This window comes from Gouania willdenowi, chromosome 15, assembly GCF_900634775.1.
Source record: "Gouania willdenowi chromosome 15, fGouWil2.1, whole genome shotgun sequence".
Lineage (NCBI taxonomy): Eukaryota > Metazoa > Chordata > Actinopteri > Blenniiformes > Gobiesocidae > Gouania > Gouania willdenowi.
In genome coordinates, this window is record NC_041058.1 from 16,978,800 (window position 1) to 16,998,730 (window position 19,931).

Below are 19,931 nucleotides of genomic sequence, written 5' to 3' on the forward strand. Positions count from 1 at the left end.
AAAGTCAACTGTAGGTAAACTGGTGAAATGGTTTTGCTAAATTTCTATTATTGTTTTTTTCTTTTTACAATACAGCTGCGTGGCTTCGGCTTAACGATTTAAATAACGGGAAACTGTCCAATATGGCAACACCGACTGTGCCACGTGATAGACAGATGAAGCCTATGATTTGTGTGTTTCAGACATATATCAAACTGGTTAAAGTGCAGTTATTAATACGCATAATGTTTAGCTCAGAGGTAAACCACAGTTTTTCTTTCTCTTCATGAAAAATACATGAATAAATGAATTTATATTAGTAATTTCATCAGTTAATGTATTACAATTAGTTCTGGATTGGTCCAAATACTCCAACCCTGCAGAAGACATGTCCAACAATGATATATATATATATTAAAAAAAATGATGTTAAACAATCCACAATGATCATTTTTCATTTGAAATATCAAATTGTTTAAATTAAAGCATATGTAACATATGTTTGTGTATTTATGACGCACTAAATCAAAGTCTCTGTCTAACCAACTCAGTGTTATTGACAATCCTGAAGAGGAAGCAAAAGAGTTTCTCTAGACTAGAATAGTTCCTCTAAACATGAATCAAAATAACTTTAATAATCCCCATATGTAAATGACTTTTGTTACAATAGCTCAGGGGTCTGCAACCCCTACTCTCAAGTCCTTACGGAGCTGAAAAAAATACCTTCTCAATGAAGACAATACAGTGCATTACATTATATACAGTTAAAATTATATAGAATAATGTTTGACTTCATTTATATTGATCATGTAAATTGGCACCTTAAAAACAAAATAAATGAAGATGAAGAAATAACAACAGTATCTTGCATCTTCAAATTGAACACAATGTTATACAAAGAAGATTATGGCGATAAAAAGTAACTTGAATTTGAAAACACATGATCACGTCAGGTCAACACTTGGTAATTATTCATTTCTTGCCACACATAAAACATGCATATTTAACTGACACATTGGTGGTTAAATGAATCTGTCCCCACACAATTAAAACCTTCATTTTCTTCCAGAATAGTGTTTTTGTTGGTTTAGTTATCTTACCAGGGATTTAAACTTTCCCTGCACCTATGGCTTAAGCTTAGCCATAGGTGCCGGGAAAGTTAATGGTCTGTAGATGTTGCAGGAGGTGAAGTAAGACGGTGGCTGAGTCATTGCACAATCTGATTTATTTTAAGTTAAATATTTGTTATATCATGATTGTATTTGTCATTAATAGCCTCTGTACACAAAATAATTCTTTATTTCAATATATATTTTTTCTTTAAAGCTATAGGGAGCCTTAAAAACAGTTTAAAACAAAATAAATGAACACGAAGAAATAACAGTATCTTGCATCTTGAAATTGAACACAATGTTATATAAAGAAGATTATGGCGATAAAAAGTAACTTGAATTTGAAAACACATGATCACGTCAGGTCAACACTTGGTAATTATTCATTTCTTGCCACACATAAAACATGCATATTTAACTGACACATTGGTGGTTAAATGAATCTGTCCAGACACAATTAAAACCTTCATTTTCTTCCAGAATAGTGTTTTTGTTGGTTTAGTTGTCTCACCAGGGATTTAAAACTTAAGGTTAGCCATAGGTGCAGGGAAAGTTAATGGTCTGTAGATGTTACAGGAGGTGAAGTAAGACGGTGGCTGAGTCATTGCACAATGTGATTTATTTTAAGTTAAATATTTGTTACATCATGATTGTATTTGTCATTAATAGCCTCTGTAAACTAAATAATTCTTTATTTCAATATATATATATTTTTAAAGCTATAGGGAGCCATTGCAAAAGAATCAAAGAGCCCTCTCTTAAATTTAAGAAATCATAAGTTATTCAAGATACATACATGATAATAAAAAAAATGTAAACATGGAGTCTGAAGCAATTTAAAAAAAACGTTTTAACAATAAATTAAATGTGTATAAGTATAATCTACAGTCCACATCAGTCAATTTATTGCACCTATTATGTAGGATTTAGTGCAATAAATGATTGAAGTCTAAAGTTTACGAGGCTAAAGTGAGGCGTAGTGAAGTTTGATGGTTCTGTTGAGCAAAATATTGTATCATTATCGTGAGCCCATTATTGTCTATCGTATGGTGAACTCTGTCTACCGTCCCACCCCTACTATTAACCTGTAATCATTTAGCATACATGCTAACTTCTGGCATATGGAAACAAAAAATGATATTATATAAATACTTGAGTAAAAACTTTTTTGTATGTTTTTACATTTATTTCCTCAATTATGCATGTTTTTTTTTTTAACTATGTAATTTATGTTATTCTATGTTTATTTATATATAATTTTAATTCCAGATTTATTTACGTTGTCATTTTGGTCTCCCACACTGGCAATCTCAAGTAAATATACAAGCTTGAATATATTTGCATATTATGAGGATTAACATTGACATTGTTTTAAGTGATTTCTTCAGCTATGAAAGCTGCATAAATGTCATATTTGCAGTATTATGCCAGTTAAACTTAATGTTTAAAATGTGTGCTTGTGTGGAGATCAATTGATAATAGTAAAGAGAAGATAAAAATCAGTTTTCTGACAGTTTTTTTTTATTTTTTATTTCGTTACAAATCTTTCAAAGCATTAATGTTCAGTCTTTTCATAGATACCTTTATATGACTTCAGTTCCGAATACAAATAATCATTTTTGTTTTTCATGACCGGAATGCTGTAGCTCTTTCCTTCATATAATTCATGGTATTTAAGATTTCATGTTGAAGACTTGTTTGGCAAGTGCCAGTGATTTCTGGTCAAACGGCAGCTTCCTCTTACTCCCTGGAAGCAGAAACCTGTTGACGGCTGGAATTTGCAACATCCTTCCCTGGAAAGACTGCAGACGGACGCAATGAGGAGTTTTTCTGGTTAAATGTAAAACGGCAACTTTTAGAAGTTTTTTTTTTTTTTTAACTTTTGCAAATTTTACCTTCAGGTTGCCAAAATCTTTCAGAATTCCCACAAAACTCTCCTCCAACATCAGAGTGCATTCAAGCAGATACACATCAGCACAGCTGAACTTGCCTCCTACCAGGTACACTGCACCAGTTAGAGCCTTAGAAGAAAAACACAAGAACATGATTTCTCATCTATTTTTATTATATAACAGCTATTAAGTTTGACTTTATACACACCTTTTCAAACACAGGAAGGTAGCGTTCTTTTGCTTTCTTCTCAATCTCCTCCAGTTGGTCCTTTGGGTCTGAGAGCCAGGATAACAACCTGATCATTTGAGTGAGATCCATCAGTCCCTCTGAGTACATGTCGATCCTAAAAGAAAACACGACCATTTATTAAGCTACGATACAATACAAGAAAGATTATCCGACACATTTATTAAACATACATGGCACGGTCTTTGAGATCTTTTCCATACAGGTTGTATTTCTCTGCGATGTAATTCAGGATTGCTCTTGACTGGGCAAGTTTTATTCCATCGATTTCCACCACTGGGACTTGTTGAAACAACAGATCTCCGTCTGTAGATCAACAGGGCAGCAGGACAATGTGAGAGACACACCCAGCAGTGCAGGTGAAATGTTACTCTCTACAAACAGGGATCAGATTCAATCACAGATGCAGTCACAGATTGGTCAGTAGGTGGAAGGTGATTAAAAAAAAACAGGTCATTAAGACATAAAATAAGCTTCAAACTCACTCTCCAGAAGCTTTAGATACTGGTCCCTACTGGTCAGGAAAACTTCATCAAACTGTGAACATAGTGAGAAAAGTTTAAGGATTTAAAGATATCAGGTGATCATCAATATATTAGAACTTACGTCCACTTCTGCCACAGTCAGTAGCCAACGGATTGTCTCCATTTTCCCCCTTGCATTGAAGTAGTACAGCACTGGTTTCTCAGACATGATGAATGTTGGTTTGAAGTTAAAAATCTGCAAAATGAAACAATGCAATTGATGCAACTACACTAGAAAAATGTCTGCAGAACTGGATGTTAAGTTGCTTCTCTTGAGAGCAGCTACACTGCTTTGAAAGCAAGAAATAATTAACTTACGACAGTTCAGGCTGTTCTGTAATACAGTGCCTTGCGAAAGTATCTGCCCCCTTGAACTTTTGACCTTTTGCCACATTTCAGGCTTCAAACAAAGATAAAACTGAAATTTTTTGAGGAGAATCAACAACAAGTGGGACACAATCATGAAGTGAAACGAAATTTATTGGATATTTCAAACATTTTTAACAAATAAAAAACTTTTCAGCCCCCAAATTATTCAGCCCCCTCAAGTTAATACTTTGTAGTGCCACCTTTTGCTGCGATAACTGCTGTAAGTCGCTTGGGGTATGTCTCTATCAGTTTTGCACATTGAGAGACTGGAATATTGGCCCATTCCTCCTTGCAAAACAGCTCGAGCTCAGTGACGTTGGATGGACAGCGTTTGTGAACAGCAGTTTTCAGTTGTTTCCACAGATTCTCGATTGGATTCAGGTCTGGACTTTGACTTGGCCATTCTAACACCTGGATATGTTTATTTGTGAACCACTCCATTGTAGATTTTGCTTTATGTTTTGGATCATTGTCTTGTTGGAAGACAAATCTCCATCCCAGTCTCAGGTCTTATGCAGACTCCATCAGGTTTTCTTCCAGAATGGTCCTGTATTTGGCTCCATCCATCTTCCCATCAATTTTAACCATCTTCCCTGTCCCTGCTGAAGAAAAGCAGGCCCAAACCATGATGCTGCCACCACCATGTTTGACAGTGGGGATGGTGTGTTCAGGGTGATGAGCTGTGTTGCGTTTACGCCAAACATAGCATTTTGCATTGTTGCCAAAACGTTCGATTTTGGTTTCGTCCGACCAGAGCACCTTCTTCCACATGTTTGGTGTGTCTCCCAGGGGGCTTGTGGCAAACTTTAAACGACACTTTTTATGGATATCTTTAAGAAATGGCTTTCTTCTTGCCACTCTTCCATAAAAGCCAGAGTTGTGCAGTATACGACTGATTGTTGTCCTGTGGACAGAGTCTCCCACCTCAGCTGTACATTTCTGCAGTTCATCCAGAGTGATCATGGGCCTCTTGGCAGCATCTCTGATCAGTTTTCTCCTTGTATGAGCTGAAAGTTTAGAGGGACGGCCAGGTCTTTGTAGATTTGCAGTGGTCTGATACTCCTTCCATTTCAATATTATTGCTTGCACAGTGCTCCTTGGGATGTTTAAAGCTTGGGAAATCTTTTTGTATCCAAATCCGGCTTTAAACTTCTCCACAACAGTATCTCGGACCTGCCTGGTGTGTTCCTTGGTCTTCATGATGCTCTCTGCGCTTTAAACTGACCTCTGAGACTATCACAGAGCAGGTGCATTTCTACGGAGACTTGATTACACACAGGTGGATTCTATTTATCATCATTAGTCATTTAGGTCAACATTGGATCATTCAGAGATCCTCACTGAACTTTTGGAGAGAGTTTGCTGCACTGAAAGTAAAGGGGCTGAATAATTTTGCACGCCCAATTTTTCAGTTTTTTATTTGTTAAAAATGTTTGAAATATCCAATATATTTCGTTTCACTTCATGATTGTGTCCCACTTGTTGTTGATTCTTCACAAAAAATTACAGTTTTATATCTTTATGTTTGAAGCCTGAAATGTGGCAAAAAGTCTAAAAAGTTCAAGGGGGCCGAATACTTTCGCAAGGCACTGTAGTTGTTGCACAATTTTCTTCTTTTTGGGTTTTATGGCAGTTGGCAAACTAAAAAGTGCATTACCACCACCTACTGGATTCTAGGTGGACCAGAATTTAAGAGGATCAAAACTTGCAAAAAATAAATAAAATAATAAAGTAAATAACCCTCCTTCCCTCCCATTAGACCCCCAGAAATTCACCACAGTCATGTAGTCCAACACCTTCCCTCCACTCTCCTTGCTTTCACTCTCTAACATGTTTTTAACTTCCTCCCATGATAGCTCCCTCATATTCACAAACTTCTCTGTTCCTTTCACAGTGATTTTTGATCTTTTCCGTCTTTTTTTTAGCCTGGTCAGTGCAGTTGATCACATGTGCTATAAATAATACTAGTTTATCCAACGAAATGTTCCACTGATATCCTTTCTCGCTTTGCTTCTGTTACCATCTTTTCTGTTTTCTCTCTGTACTCTTTTTTACTGCCTCAGCATAACTGATCTCATTAGATCTTTTTACTTTCTCCACTTCTTCTGCTTTCATCCTCACTTCACATTTCCTGTCCATTACTTGGTGTTCACCCCCACAATTACTACATTTCAGCTGCACATCTTCATCACACTCCTCCTACCTGTGTTCTTCACTACACTTTGGACACCTCTGTTTTCCTCTGCACACAGCCGCCATGTGTCCAAACCTCTGGCATTTGTAACACCTGAGTGGAGGGGGTACGTACGCCCTCACTGGATAGCTCATGCATCCTATCATTATTCCAACACACCTGAATCAAATGATTGGCTCGTAATCATTCTTCTGCAGAGCTTGATGACAACACATTGGTTTCAACCAGATGTTGGAGCAGGTAGACATCTAAAAGTTTGACAAGTCCGGCCCTCGAGAACTGGAGTTGGCTACCCCCAGCGGTTTGCCATTTTGTCTCACAGAAAGAAGGCATGGATTTGAAACTCAGGAGGTCAAACATACTTAAGGGTTTGCATGTTCTCTCCATGCTTTAGTAGGTTTTCTCTCTGTGCTTCCTCATTTTTAAAATGTGTTCTGATAAAAACATGTATTATTGGAAAAAGATGATTTTTTTCATTTCACATTTGGTAAGAGTTATGGAAAATGTTGAATTTACAGTGTAATTTAATTTTAATTCATCTTATTTCCAATTTTAAGTATCTATTGAGGTTACTCAAAAATGTGTTAATTTTTATGTGTTGTGGTAGTCGAGACCGGTCTCGAGACCAAATTTTAAAGGTCTCGGTCTCGTCTCGGACTCTGAAGCATTTTGACTCGGTCTTGTCTCAGACTGGGGATTTTCCCTCAAGATCGTTCGAGACCAGCACTAATTCCTGCTATTTTTAAACTTTTTTTATAATGTGATAAGAACAAGGAGAAGAACGGGATGAAACAATCTTTTATTCATTCTTTAATCCACCCCGTATAATGACCGCAACCTTCCTTAATGTGACTGAGTGACATGTGTGACACACTCGTGTGTGTGTGTGTGTGTCTGGCTACGGTGTCAGTTTGGATATTAATAAAAATGGCCCGTGTAAAGGCTTTTTCAAACTAAAAAATGATCTTGTGAAATCTGTGACCTGTTGACCTGCACAACTCAAAGAATCAAAATCAAGAATAATTTTTTCTTGGCAGAAATACTTTTAAACACTTGCTGTACATTCAGCTGACATAAAAATCTTGTTTTCAAATATGTAGAATAATTGTGAATTTATCAGTGGCAGTAGTAGTTTTAATATTTTAGTTAATTTTTTGCAGGCACCTTTTTTGTCCGTCAAATGTATTTAAAAGAAACTAAAATTAAAGAGAGAATGTTATTTAACTTTCGAACCTTGTCATCATTTTATTTATTTATATATTTTTTTAAATTGAAAAAAAAAAATGTTTATGGTCTTGGTCTCAGTCTTGACTCGGTCTCGGCTCCCGAAAGTCTTGGTCTCGGTGCGTTCTGGTCTCGGGCAAGTCTTGGACTCGGACAGTGTGGTCTTGAACACAACACTACCTCCCACCATTTAAAAAACATGTATGTTAGGTCAATTTCAGCTGCTGCGATTGTGCATAGCAGATAATGAGTGTGTTAATAGATATGTCTATATGTAATGTTTAGCTGTTTTGATTTCCCTTTTGACTATGAAATAATATGAAATGGGATAATGTTGCCCTGTGATTTGGGATTGAACACAATCCCAAAAAGGAGTGCAAGGTATCATTTAAAATATAATGACACTTAAAAAGAAGGAAAAAAAAAAAAACTATTTTCAGTCCATAAGATTACATCCCCACAATTTCATTATTAAAAGGTTGTGACAGAAATGCAGTCATGCATTCTTGATTTTTATCGTGTTGAACGTGAATGTAAAGCTCAAATGTGTGTGTCGGTTAGAAAGTTATAACTATATATTGAATAATAATAGTTGCAATGTGCTACTTTTTTTGGAATCGCTGCTGCGAACCTTCTTAAATCACGGGAAACCACCCAATCTGGCAACGTCAGCGGTGAACACGTGGTTCCAGAGGTCTCATTCTCGCGATAATTTGTGGCCCGCAGGACAATATGAACATGCAGTGTTAGTGCGGTCCGTGTGTTTTAAGACTGTATTGTAGTGACGTGACTCGAGCCGTTATCAAAGGTTTGTCAGCCTTTAATGGAAGTCGTTACAACATTATGTAGCCCTCGTTCTCCGCTTACGCCCGCCCTTTTCCAGCCTCCCAGCCAATCAACACGCAGAACACATGTAAACAAAGACGAACATTGGCAGAGAAAGCTGCACGTAACGACGATGCTTCAAATGCCATGGGAAACCACAACAGCAATTACACATTGAATAAACTACACGTGGAACATAACTCTGTAACATAGGACCCAGTCTGTTACACTATGAATGGCACTTTACAGCATTGTGCGTTGACGATGTCACCAAAAGAAATACACCTGTAATGGAGCCACCTAGCCAGCCGTCGAGCTTCAGAGGCTAGGGGCTCATAGGAGACCTCCCTGCCTCGGTTATAGTCAATGAAACATCGGTGTTGGCTGGAACGTACAGCTGATTCCATGGGGTTATTATAGAAAATTAAAGCCAGTAAATTACGCCTCTGTGGCTGCGTCCCATGGTTTATATCGGCTATAATCAGCTAATGTCCCACTGTCCCGACGGATAGTAAACGCCCCACTGGCGATCGCCTTTTCCCGCTCTCTATCTCGGTACTTTCTACCATCTACAAATGTCACGAGGTTCATGTCATCACAAAATACATGAACACTGAGCGCAAAAAGAAAGGCGATGGCTGCCGAGGGGCCCATTATCCGCCTTCTTGTCGCCGGAAAAAAAAGCGGAAATGACGTTAACCATGCGTCTGCGTTAGGGTGATAATTGCCCGCACAAACACTCAAATTAATGCTAAAAGAAGTAGATTGGTGTCTTTATTATTCAATAATAAAAAATAAAAAAAACATTTCAATCAAAGAAAAAAAAAAATGTTCAAATGCAATCATTTGGGTCTCAAATAGTTGTTTTTTTTGCATTTGAACATTTTTTTTTTTTCTTTGATTGAAAATACTTATTTTTGATTGAAGTAAACTTTTTTTTTATTTAAAAGTTTTTTTTTATTTTTTTATTTATTTTTTGATCGAAAAACGTTGTTTTTTTTCTGATTGAATAATAAAAACCCAAATCTACCTCCACAAAAGAGCACCAGTTTCATTGTTATATAACTTTAATATTACTTTTATCCGTTTCGTCTTTATTCTGGTCTTGGTCAATTGGGCTGTAAACGCAATCTACTGAACTGTGCAAGATAGATTTATTATAAAATTTTACTGAAACATACATTTCTTTATATATATATATACAATCTGTAATACGGATTATGTTTAGCTCAGAGGTGTGTCACATACTTGGAAAACTACAGAGTTGTTCTTTCTCTTCATTAAAACTAAAAGTACATGAATAAATGAGTTTTAATTAGTAGTTGTCAGTTACTGTATCACAAAGATACTTCTGGATTGTTCCAAATACTCTAACCCTGCAGACATGTCCAACAATGGTAAAGATGATCATCAATCCACAATATTTTTTTTCTTTTAAAAATATCATTTTTTTTTTTTTTTTTTTTTTTTTTAAATTAAAGCATCTGAGCTTGAACATCTGTAACACATGTTTGTGTTGTGACGCACTAAATCAAAGTCTCTGTCTAACCAAAGTTCTCCTTTGAGAAAAATGTCAACTCAGTGTTATTGACAATCCTGAAGAGGAAGCAAGATTTTCTCTAGACTAGAATAGTTCCTCTAAACATGCATCAGAATAACTTTAATGATCCCCATATGTAAATGACTTTTGTTACAATAGCTGTTAAATTTAAGAAATCATACAAAACTTAATCAAGATACATGCATGATTAAAACAAAATGTAAACATGGAGTATGATGCAATATCATTTTTTAAACATAGAAAATTAAAAAGTGTGTAATCTACAAGTATAATCAACAGTCTACATCAGTCAAATTTTTGCACTCATAATGTAGGGTTGGGTACAATAAACGATTACACATTAAAGTCTAAAGTCTACTAAGTTAAAGTGAGGCGTATTGATGTTTGATGGCCACTGACTGGAATGATTTCCTGCAGTGTTCTGTTGAGCAAAATATTGTATCATTATTATCGTATGGTGAAAATTACATTACAAATAAAAAAAATGAATAAATTGTCACGGCAAATTTACGGTTGACCTCATTTGGAGACATGATTTATTGCTCTGGTTGAGTGATGGAGTCCAGGCGAGGCATTGATGATTTTATAAAAAAGGTTTATTATAAAACTAAGTAAAAAAGAGTACAAAGATGGACAAAATTAGTGACCGCCCGGGCGGACGTCCGATGATCGAGTGGCACACAGTTCTAACTCATCACGTATATTCCCCCTCACTCCCCCTCCCTCCTCCCCCCTGGGAGATAAAGAGGACAGGGTGGAGGTGATAAAAGAGGGTGAAAAGAGACAGTTTCTTCTTTGGGTCAAAACAACCAGTTCTCTGGTATCTCCTGAATGTCGTGAGTTTCGGAGGTGTGTGCGTGTATGGTGTTTGTGTGTATGAATGGATGTGTATTGGGTGCGTATGTGTGATTATGTGAGTGTGTGTAGGCATGTGACTGTGTGATGCCTCCGTGTCTGAGGGATAAGATGTGTTTTGGGAAGCTGACCTCGAGAAGAGAGCAGAAAACATGAGACAGCAGAAATGAAAAGTCTCAACTTAAAGCCTTAAAAAGAATAAGGTCTATGAGTAAATATGTTAATAAACATAACTAACAATTTTGGCCCTGACAAAATAAATGCAGACATACTTTAAAAAATAATTAAATACTTGAGTAAATAAATAATTGCAGAAATAAATACATACTTATTTTTTGTATGTTTACCATATTTTTACATTTATTTATTTCCTCAATTATGCATGTTTTTTTAAAAAATATATAATTCATACATTTATGACATTCTATGTTTATTTATATATATATTTAATTACAGATTTATTGATTTACAATGTCATGTTTTGTCCCCCATACTGGCAATCAGGTAAATATACAAGCTTGTCTATATTTGCACATGATGAGGTGACAGAAGCTTTTCTATCAAAGACAGATTGACATTGTTTTACGTGATTTCTTCAGCTATGAAAGCTGCATAAATGTGTGTTTGTGTGGAGAGCAAATTACAATAGTAAAGAGAAGATCAAAATCTGTTTTCTTGACAGTTTTTATTTTTGTTATAAATCATTCAAAGCATTAAAGCTCACAATCTTTTCAGCAGGCACGTAATTCCAGTTCAAGATATCTATAACTTCATTTTGACGAGTTAAAACATGATTAAAGATATCTACAAATGTCATTAAATATATCTTTCATGGATGGGTGTTGAAGATATCCTGCATTAGAATCGTGACTAGTCAGAATGCACTTGTATATACTGTATATCTAAATGGAGTTATGGATAGTCATAATTTAGTTGCAAATATCAACATCTCACATTACGCCTATCCATAACTGAATGAAAGATATCTGTAATGACAAACCACATACATATCAATGGGGAAAGTGACTTCTTTTATCCTAGGAGGAATTACTTTGTATATATCTGACATTACAATTATAGATAGGAAGAATGTCATTGTAGATATCTGAAATGTTAATTTTGACTAAGAAGAATTAAATTGTGGATATCTGTATTACATATCCAGATGAGCTATTAAATGTTAAAAGGGCTTGCCATACCCTGCTGCTCACCTGAGACAGGTTCAGCCTGTCTAATGGAATGAACTGTTGGCTTAGACTGGAAACCACGTTTAAAAACCAACCAGAAAACGTGACTGACTACTTCTATCTCTGTATTTATGGGACATTAATCATTATAATGAGACTCGCTAATGAGTCCAGGTCAAACCACTGTGTTACAAATGTAATAAAATTCATCCGAATATCTAAAGGAATTTTATTTTATTAAAACTTGAACTATTTTTGTCCCAACACGGAAAAACATACTTCATGTTTAGTTCAAAACTGTTAGTATTTAGTTCAAAAGTGTAATTTCCTATGAAATGTTACAGAAGAGATGTTTTGAAAGAGCAATATTTCTAAAGTAATGCCCTGCAGAACAATTGATGTTGTTATTGTTTGTTTGAAGGGAAAAGCTGAATAAAATTACTTTGGATTTTCATCTCAAACTAGTTTTTGGTATTTACTTTGAGTAAAAAAAACATTTAAATCAAGTGATTTGTGTTTGAATAAACAAAAAATAAATGTTATATTAATTGTTTAAAAACATATTGTTTGGTGCAGCCCTACTAGCAGATAACTTTGTAAAATGATCATGTACATACCAAACCATGCATGTTGAATGAGATAGAATATGCATATGCCATATGGTATATGATATGATTAAGATGATGGTTTAGATTTAGTCAGTCATTGTCATATTGTGTGTTTGTTTCATAGGCTCTACTTAGGCATTTCCCTTTTTTTTTTTTTAGAAAAATTAATCTTCCTTTAAATATATTTATTGAATTTTTTAGTTAAAACATGCCACGCAAAGAGAGACGCACTCAAACAAAAACAGAAGGAGCTGTGAGAGGCAGCTAAGGGTAGTGGATCACTAATCAGCTGGGTTAAAAAGAGCAAAGGTAAGGTAAGGTCCTGTTTGTGCATGTGTGTGATTCGGGCCTATGTGTGTGAGAAGCATGTTCCTCCCTAAAAAATAACAGAGTGCAATGTAATTTACCTTCAGGGATAAATAAAGTATTTCAAATTTAAATTCAAGATTCAAATTTTTCAAGGTTGTTTTGAGCTGAAGATACACTCAGGATTTGATAATTGTCTACATTGTACATCAGTGGATCAAAGAATGGAGAACAAACAACAAAGAAAAGGTCAGAGTAGAAAGCACTGTAAAAAAATACTTTTTTAAAAAAATGTTAAGAACTAAGAAGTATAATTGTAAATAGGTGTAAATATTTTGAGTACAGAAGACCTCGAAGGAAGAAGAATAGAAAAGGCAGGAGAACAACAGAAGAGGGAAAGAAGAAACTGTAAACAGGTGATGAAACACACATAAAGTGAGATCATAAAATGAGGTGATCAATAGAGTGCTGATTAGGATGTTAATGTATTTTTATTAGAGCAAAACATTTAGTTCATCTTATTTTGTCGGCAGTTCCATGTTCCAGTTTGCTGCTTGTGTGCTAATTCAGAATGTACTAGTGTTCTGCACTGTCAGGCTGGCAAAGCATTCGGTATTAATGGTTTATTACAGTATACTAAAATACCAACAGTCTGCTCATGTATTTTTGTTTTTTCGTCATGACCCTCCCCAGACCCCAATCTTTCCCTCATCTCCTCCTCAGCCGAGCAGTTCCAGTAAGACCTTAAGCCATAGAATCAAAGGAGCTCTCAGTTCATTTTGAATGAAAAGATTTTGCTTAAAATATGTTCTACAAATTGTTTGTTTTATATATTCTGTTAAAATAAAATATCTTTCGATTTCCATGCCTACTACTTTTGTTATATACATGAAACTGTCTGATACTGGTCAAGATGCCATGATATGTACCGGTAATTAATGCCGTATTTGATTTGAGCACCTTCCCCTTTGGAGGTCTCTGCATGGGCCTGCTTTTCATAAATACATTTATATGATTTCAGTTCCAAATAGTGCAAATATTATGCCACACAGACGCTACTATGGGTGTATTTGATCTTTTGTTCATTTTTGTTGTTCATGACCGGAATGCTGTAGCTCTTTCCTTCATATAATTCATGGTATTTAGAATTTCAGGTTGAAGACTTCCTTGGCAAGTGCCAGTGTTTTCTGGTCAAGGGGCAGCTTCCTCTTACTCCCTGGAAGCAGAAACCTGTTGACGGCTGGAATTTGCAACATCCTTCCCTGGAAAGACTGCAGACGGACACAATGAGGACTTTTTCTGGTTAAATGCAAGACGGCAACTTTTAGAGGCTTATTTTCCTTTTACAAATTTTACCTTCACGTTGCCAAAATCTTTAAGAATTCCTGCAAATTTCTCCTCCAACATCAGAGTGCATTCAAGCAGGTACACATCAGCACAGCTGAGCTTGCCTCCTACCAGGTACACTGGACCAGTTAGAGCCTTAGAAGAAAAACACAAGCACATGACTTTTCATCTATTTTTATTATATAACAGCTATTAAGTTTGACTTTATACACACCTTTTCAAACACAGGAAGGTAGCGTTCTTTTGCTTTCTTCTCAATCTCCTCCAGTTTGGCCTTTGGGTCTGGGCTCATGATCAACATTATGATCATTTCATTGAGATCCTTCACTCCCTCTGAGTACATGTCGATCCTAAAAGAAAACATGACCATTAATTAAGCTACGATACAATACAAGAAAGATTATCTGATTATATTTATTAAACATGCGCTCTACATGGCACGGTCTTTGAGATCTTTTCCATGCAGGTTGTATTTCTCTGCGATGTAATTCAGGATTGCTCTTGTCTGGACAAGCTTCATGCCATCGATTTCCACCATTGGGACTTGTTGAAACAACAGATCTCCGTCTGTAGATCAACAGGGCAGCAGGACAATGTGAGAGACACACCCAGCAGTGCAGGTGAAATGTTACTCTCTACAAACAGGGATCAGATTCAATCACAGATGCAGTCACAGATTGGTCAGTAGGTGGAAGGTGATTAAAAAAAACACGTCAGAAAGACATAAAATAAGCTTCAAACTCACTCTCCAGAAGCTTTAGATACTGGTCCCTACTGGTCAGGAAAACTTCATCAAACTGTGAACATAGTGAGAAAAGTTTAAGGATTTAAAGATATCAAGTGATCATCAATATATTAGAACTTACGTCCACTTCTGCCACAGTCAGTAGCCAACGGATTGTCTCCATTCTCCCCCTTGCATTGAAGTAGTACAGCACTGGTTTCTCAGACATGATGAATGATGGTTTGAAGTTAAAAATCTGCAAAATCAAATAATGCAATTGATGCAACTACACTAGAAAAATGTCTGCAGAACTGGATGTTAAGTTGCTTCTCTTGAGAGCAGCTACACTGCTTTGAAAGCAAGAAATAATTGTTAACCTATGACAAAGTTCAGGCTGTTATGTAATAGTTGGGCAATGTTGCCAGACACAACTGATACTTATCTGCACAGAGCAGTTTAGAGAACATGTATCACTGGAAAAAGAGAATTTTATTATTTTATATTTGGTAAAAGTTATGGAAAATGTTGATTTTAAGGTATATTTTAATTTTAATTAATCTTATTTCCAATTTTTAATATCTCAAATATATACACACAATGGCATTTTTTTTTTTTAGATATTTAGGTAAGAAAGAATTAGTTACATACTACAACTATAATAATTTTTATTCAAAATGTGAATTTAGCGTCTTCCCACCATTCAAAAACATGTATGTTATGTCAATTTCTGTTGCTGCGATTGTGCATTGCAGAGAATGAGTGTGTTAATAGATATGTCTAAATGTAATGTTTAATGTTTAGCTGTTTTGATTTCCATTTTCACTGTGAAATAAAGTTCTAAAAAAGAAATGTAGCCCTGTGGCTAGTAAACACAATCTCAAGAGGAGTGTAAGGTAATAATTAAAATATAATGACACTTAAAAAGAAGGAAGAAAAACAACTATTTTCAGTACATTAGATTACATCCCCACAATTTAATTTTAAAAAGGTTGTGACAGAAATGCAGTCATGTATTTTTGATTTTCATCGTGTTGAACGTGAAGTTAAAGCTCAAATGTTTGTTAGAAAGTTATAAATAAGCATACATAAAAGTGTGCTACTTTTTTTAGAAGCGCTGCTGCAAAACCACCCAATCTGGCAACGTCAGTGAACACGTAGGCGGGGGAGACTCAAAGGAGCCTTTGATTGGTGCGTTTAGACTGTTGGGGCATAGCTTTGCCGCTAATGCTTATGGGTAAAAAGGCAAAACATGTTTATATATATATATATATATATATACGAGTTTTAATTAGTAGTTGTCAGTTACTGTATCACAAAGATACTTCTGGATTGTTCCAAATACTCTAACCCTGCAGACATGTCCAACAATGGTAAAGATGATGTTGATCATCAATCCACAATAATTTTAGTCTTTTAAAAATATCATTTTTTTTCAATTAAAGCATCTGAGCTTGAACATCTGTAACACATGTTTGTGTATTGTGACGCACTAAATCAAAGTCTCTGTCTAACCAAGTTCTCCTTTGAGAAAAATGTCAACTCAGTGTTATTGACAATCCTGAAGAGGAAGCAAGATTTTCTCTAGACTAGAATAGTTCCTCTAAACATGAATCAGAATAACTTTAATAATCCCCATATGTAAATGACTTTTGTTACAATAGCTGTTAAATTTAAGAAATCATACAAAAGTTAATCAAGATACATGCATGATTAAAAAAAAATGTAAACATGGAGTCTGATGCAATATAATTTTATAAACATAGAAAATATAAAAATGTGTAATCTACAAGTATAATCAACAGTCTACATCAGTCAAATTTTTGCACTCATAATGTAGGGTTGGGTACAATAAACGATTACACATTAAATCTAAAGTCTACTAAGTCAAAGTGAGGCGTATTGATGTTTGATGGCCACTGACTGGAATGATTTCCTGCAGTGTTCTGTTGAGCAAAATATTGTATCATTATTATCGTATGGTGAAAATTACATTACAACTAAAAAAATGAATAAATAAATGCAGGCATACTTTAAAAAATAACTAAATACTTGAGTAAATAAATAATTGCAGAAATAAATACATACTTATTTTTTGTGTGTTCACCATATTTTTATATTTATTTATTTCCTCAATTATGCATGTTTTTTTAAAAATATGTAAGTCATACATGTAAGTCTTTTCGGCTACGGTATTGGGTTCAAAGGCCGCATAGTGGGGTTAGCTATGCACCTCAAAGTTGCGGGGGCAGTTATTGTGTAAACAGTTTGTGATAAAGAAACAGGCTCCTTGGTTAATTCCTTCTAGGAAGAGGGTCTTTAGGCTTGATGTGGTTTGGTTCCCTACAATAATAAAGAGAAGATCAAAATCAGTTTCCTGACAGTTTTTTTTTTTAAAATTTCGTTACAAATCTTTCAAAGCATTAAAGTTCACAGTCTTTTCATAAATACATTTATATGATTTCAGTTCCAAATAGTGCAAATATTATGCCACACAGACGCTACTATGGCTGTATTTGACCTTTTATTCATTTTTGCTTTTCATGACCAGAATGCTGTAGATCTGCCTTCATATAATTCATGGTATTTAGAATTTCATGTTGAAGACTTCTTTGGCAACTGCCAGTATTTTGTGGTCAGGCGGTGGCTTCCTCTTACTCCCTGGAAGCAGAAACCTGTTGACGGCTGGAATTTGCAACATCCTTCCCTGGAAAGACTGCAGACGGACACAGTGAGGACTTTTTCTGGTTAAATGTAAAACGGCAACTTTTTTTTTAAGTTTTGCAAATTTTACCTTCAGGTTGCCAAAATCTTTAAGAATTCCTGCAAATTTCTCCTCCAACATCAGAGTGCATTCAAGCAGGTACACATCAGCACAGCTGAGCTTGCCTCCTACCAGGTACACTGGACCAGTTAGAGCCTTAGAAGAAAAACACAAGCACATGACTTTTCATCTATTTTTATTATATAACAGCTATTAAGTTTGACTTTATACACACCTTTTCAAACACAGGAAGGTAGCGTTCTTTTGCTTTCTTCTCAATCTCCTCCAGTTTGGCCTTTGGGTCTGGGCTAAAGATCAACATTATGATCATTTCATTGAGATCCATCACTCCCTCTGAGTACATGTCGATCCTAAAAGATACCACGACCATGAATTAAGCTACGATACAATACAAGAAAGATTATCTGATTATAGTTATTAAACATGCGCTCTACATGGCACGGTCTTTGAGATCTTTTCCATGCAGGTTGTATTTCTCTGCGATGTAATTCAGGATTGCTCTTGTCTGGACAAGCTTCATGCCATCGATTTCCACCATTGGGACTTGTTGAAACAACAGATCTCCGTCTGTAGATCAACAGGGCAGCAGGACAATGTGAGAGACACACCCAGCAGTGCAGGTGAAATGTTACTCTCTACAAACAGGGATCAGATTCAATCACAGATGCAGTCACAGATTGGTCAGTAGGTGGAAGGTGATTAAAAAAACATATCAGAAATACATAAAATAAGCTTCAAACTCACTCTCCAGAAGCTTTAGATACTGGTCCCTACTGGTCAGGAAAACTTCATCAAACTATGAACATAGTGAGAAAAGTTTAAGGATTTTGCAGTTAACAGGTGATCATCAATATATTAGAACTTACGTCCACTTCTGCCACAGTCAGTAGCCAACGGATTGTCTCCATTTTCCCTCTTGCATTGAAGTAGTACAGCACTGGTTTCTCAGACATGATGAATGTTGGTTTGAAGTTAAAAATCAGCAAAATCAAACAATGCAATTGATGCAACTACACTAGAAAAATGTCTGCAGAACTGGATGTTAAGTTGCTTCTCTTGAGAGCAGCTACACTGCTTTGAAAGCAAGAAATAATTGTTAACTTTTGACAAAGTTCAGGCTGTTATGTAATAGTTGGACAATGTTGCCAGACACAACTGATACTTATCTGCACTGTGCAGTATAGAGAACATGTATCACTGGAAAAAGAGAATTTTATTATTTCACATTTGGTAAAAGTTATGGAAAATGTTGATTTTAAGGTTTATTTTAATTTTAATAAATCTTATTTCCAATTTTTAATATTGCAAATATATACACACAATGGCATTATTATTTTTTTTTTAGATATTTAGGTAACAAAGAATTAGTTACATACTACAACTATAATAATTTTTATTCAAAATGTGAATTTAGCGTCTTCCCACCATTCAAAAACATGTATGTTATGTCAATTTATGTTGCTGTGATTGTGCATTGCAGAGAATGAGTGTGTTAATAGATATGTCTAAATGTAATGTTTAATGTTTAGCTGTTTTGATTTCCCTCTTCACTGTGAAATAAAGTTCTAAAAAAGAAATGTAGCCCTGTGGCTAGTAAACACAATCTCAAGAGGAGTGTAAGGTAATATTTAAAATATAATGACACTTAAAAAGAAGGAAGAAAAACAACTATTTTCAGTACATTAGATTACATCCCCACAATTTAATTGTAAAAAGGTTGTGACAGAAATGCAGTCATGTATTTTTGATTTTCATCGTGTTGAACATGAAATTAAAGCTCAAATGTGTGTCGGTTAGAAAGTTATAAATAAGCATACCATAATAGTATGCTACTTTTTTTAGAAGCGCTGCTGCAAAACCACCCAATCTGGCAACGTCAGATGGAGTTGTGTGGTTTCTGTTAAACGGTTTTAATAGTCAGGGGAGAATAATGAAGCATATGATTGGTATGTTTTTATATATATATATATATACGAGTTTTAATTAGTAGTTGTCAGTTACTGTATCACAAAGATACTTCTGGATTGTTCCAAATACTCTAAGACATGTCCAACAATGGTAAAGATGATGTTGATCATCAATCCACAATGATTTTTTTTCCTTTAAAAATATCATTTTTTTCAATTAAAGCATCTGAGCTTGAACATCTGTAACACATGTTTGTGTTGTGACGCACTAAATCAAAGTCTCTGTCT

General features: G+C 35.3%; 3 protein-coding genes across 4 annotated transcripts; all 3 read right to left on the reverse strand.

Moving 5' to 3' along the window:
* Positions 1–2,594: 2,594 nt before the first annotated feature.
* Positions 2,595–4,041, reverse strand: LOC114476874 (glutathione S-transferase alpha-1-like). Of its 2 annotated transcripts, none has more exons than XM_028468867.1 (6): positions 3,837–4,041; positions 3,716–3,767; positions 3,404–3,536; positions 3,192–3,327; positions 2,987–3,112; positions 2,595–2,893 (listed from the first exon to the last, which is right to left on the reverse strand). In XM_028468867.1, exons 1-6 carry the CDS (start codon positions 3,921–3,923, stop codon positions 2,765–2,767), a joined length of 663 nt encoding a protein of 220 aa, XP_028324668.1. In that variant the 5' UTR covers positions 3,924–4,041; the 3' UTR covers positions 2,595–2,764. The 2 variants fall into 2 exon arrangements, with proteins under 2 accessions (XP_028324668.1, XP_028324669.1); XM_028468868.1 differs by having other exon boundaries at positions 2,595–2,921.
* Positions 4,042–12,747: 8,706 nt separating this feature from the next.
* On the reverse strand, positions 12,748–15,328 carry LOC114476869 (glutathione S-transferase A2-like). The gene is made up of 6 exons (XM_028468862.1): positions 15,097–15,328; positions 14,976–15,027; positions 14,665–14,797; positions 14,445–14,580; positions 14,240–14,365; positions 12,748–14,154 (listed from the first exon to the last, which is right to left on the reverse strand). Exons 1-6 carry the CDS (start codon positions 15,181–15,183, stop codon positions 14,026–14,028), a joined length of 663 nt encoding a protein of 220 aa, XP_028324663.1. The 5' UTR covers positions 15,184–15,328; the 3' UTR covers positions 12,748–14,025.
* Positions 15,329–17,505: 2,177 nt separating this feature from the next.
* On the reverse strand, positions 17,506–18,822 carry LOC114476870 (glutathione S-transferase A2-like). The gene is made up of 6 exons (XM_028468863.1): positions 18,603–18,822; positions 18,481–18,532; positions 18,171–18,303; positions 17,951–18,086; positions 17,746–17,871; positions 17,506–17,667 (listed from the first exon to the last, which is right to left on the reverse strand). The coding sequence occupies exons 1-6, from the start codon at positions 18,687–18,689 to the stop codon at positions 17,539–17,541; spliced, it is 663 nt and encodes a 220-aa protein (XP_028324664.1). The 5' UTR covers positions 18,690–18,822; the 3' UTR covers positions 17,506–17,538.
* Between the last annotated feature and the right edge of the window lie 1,109 nt (positions 18,823–19,931).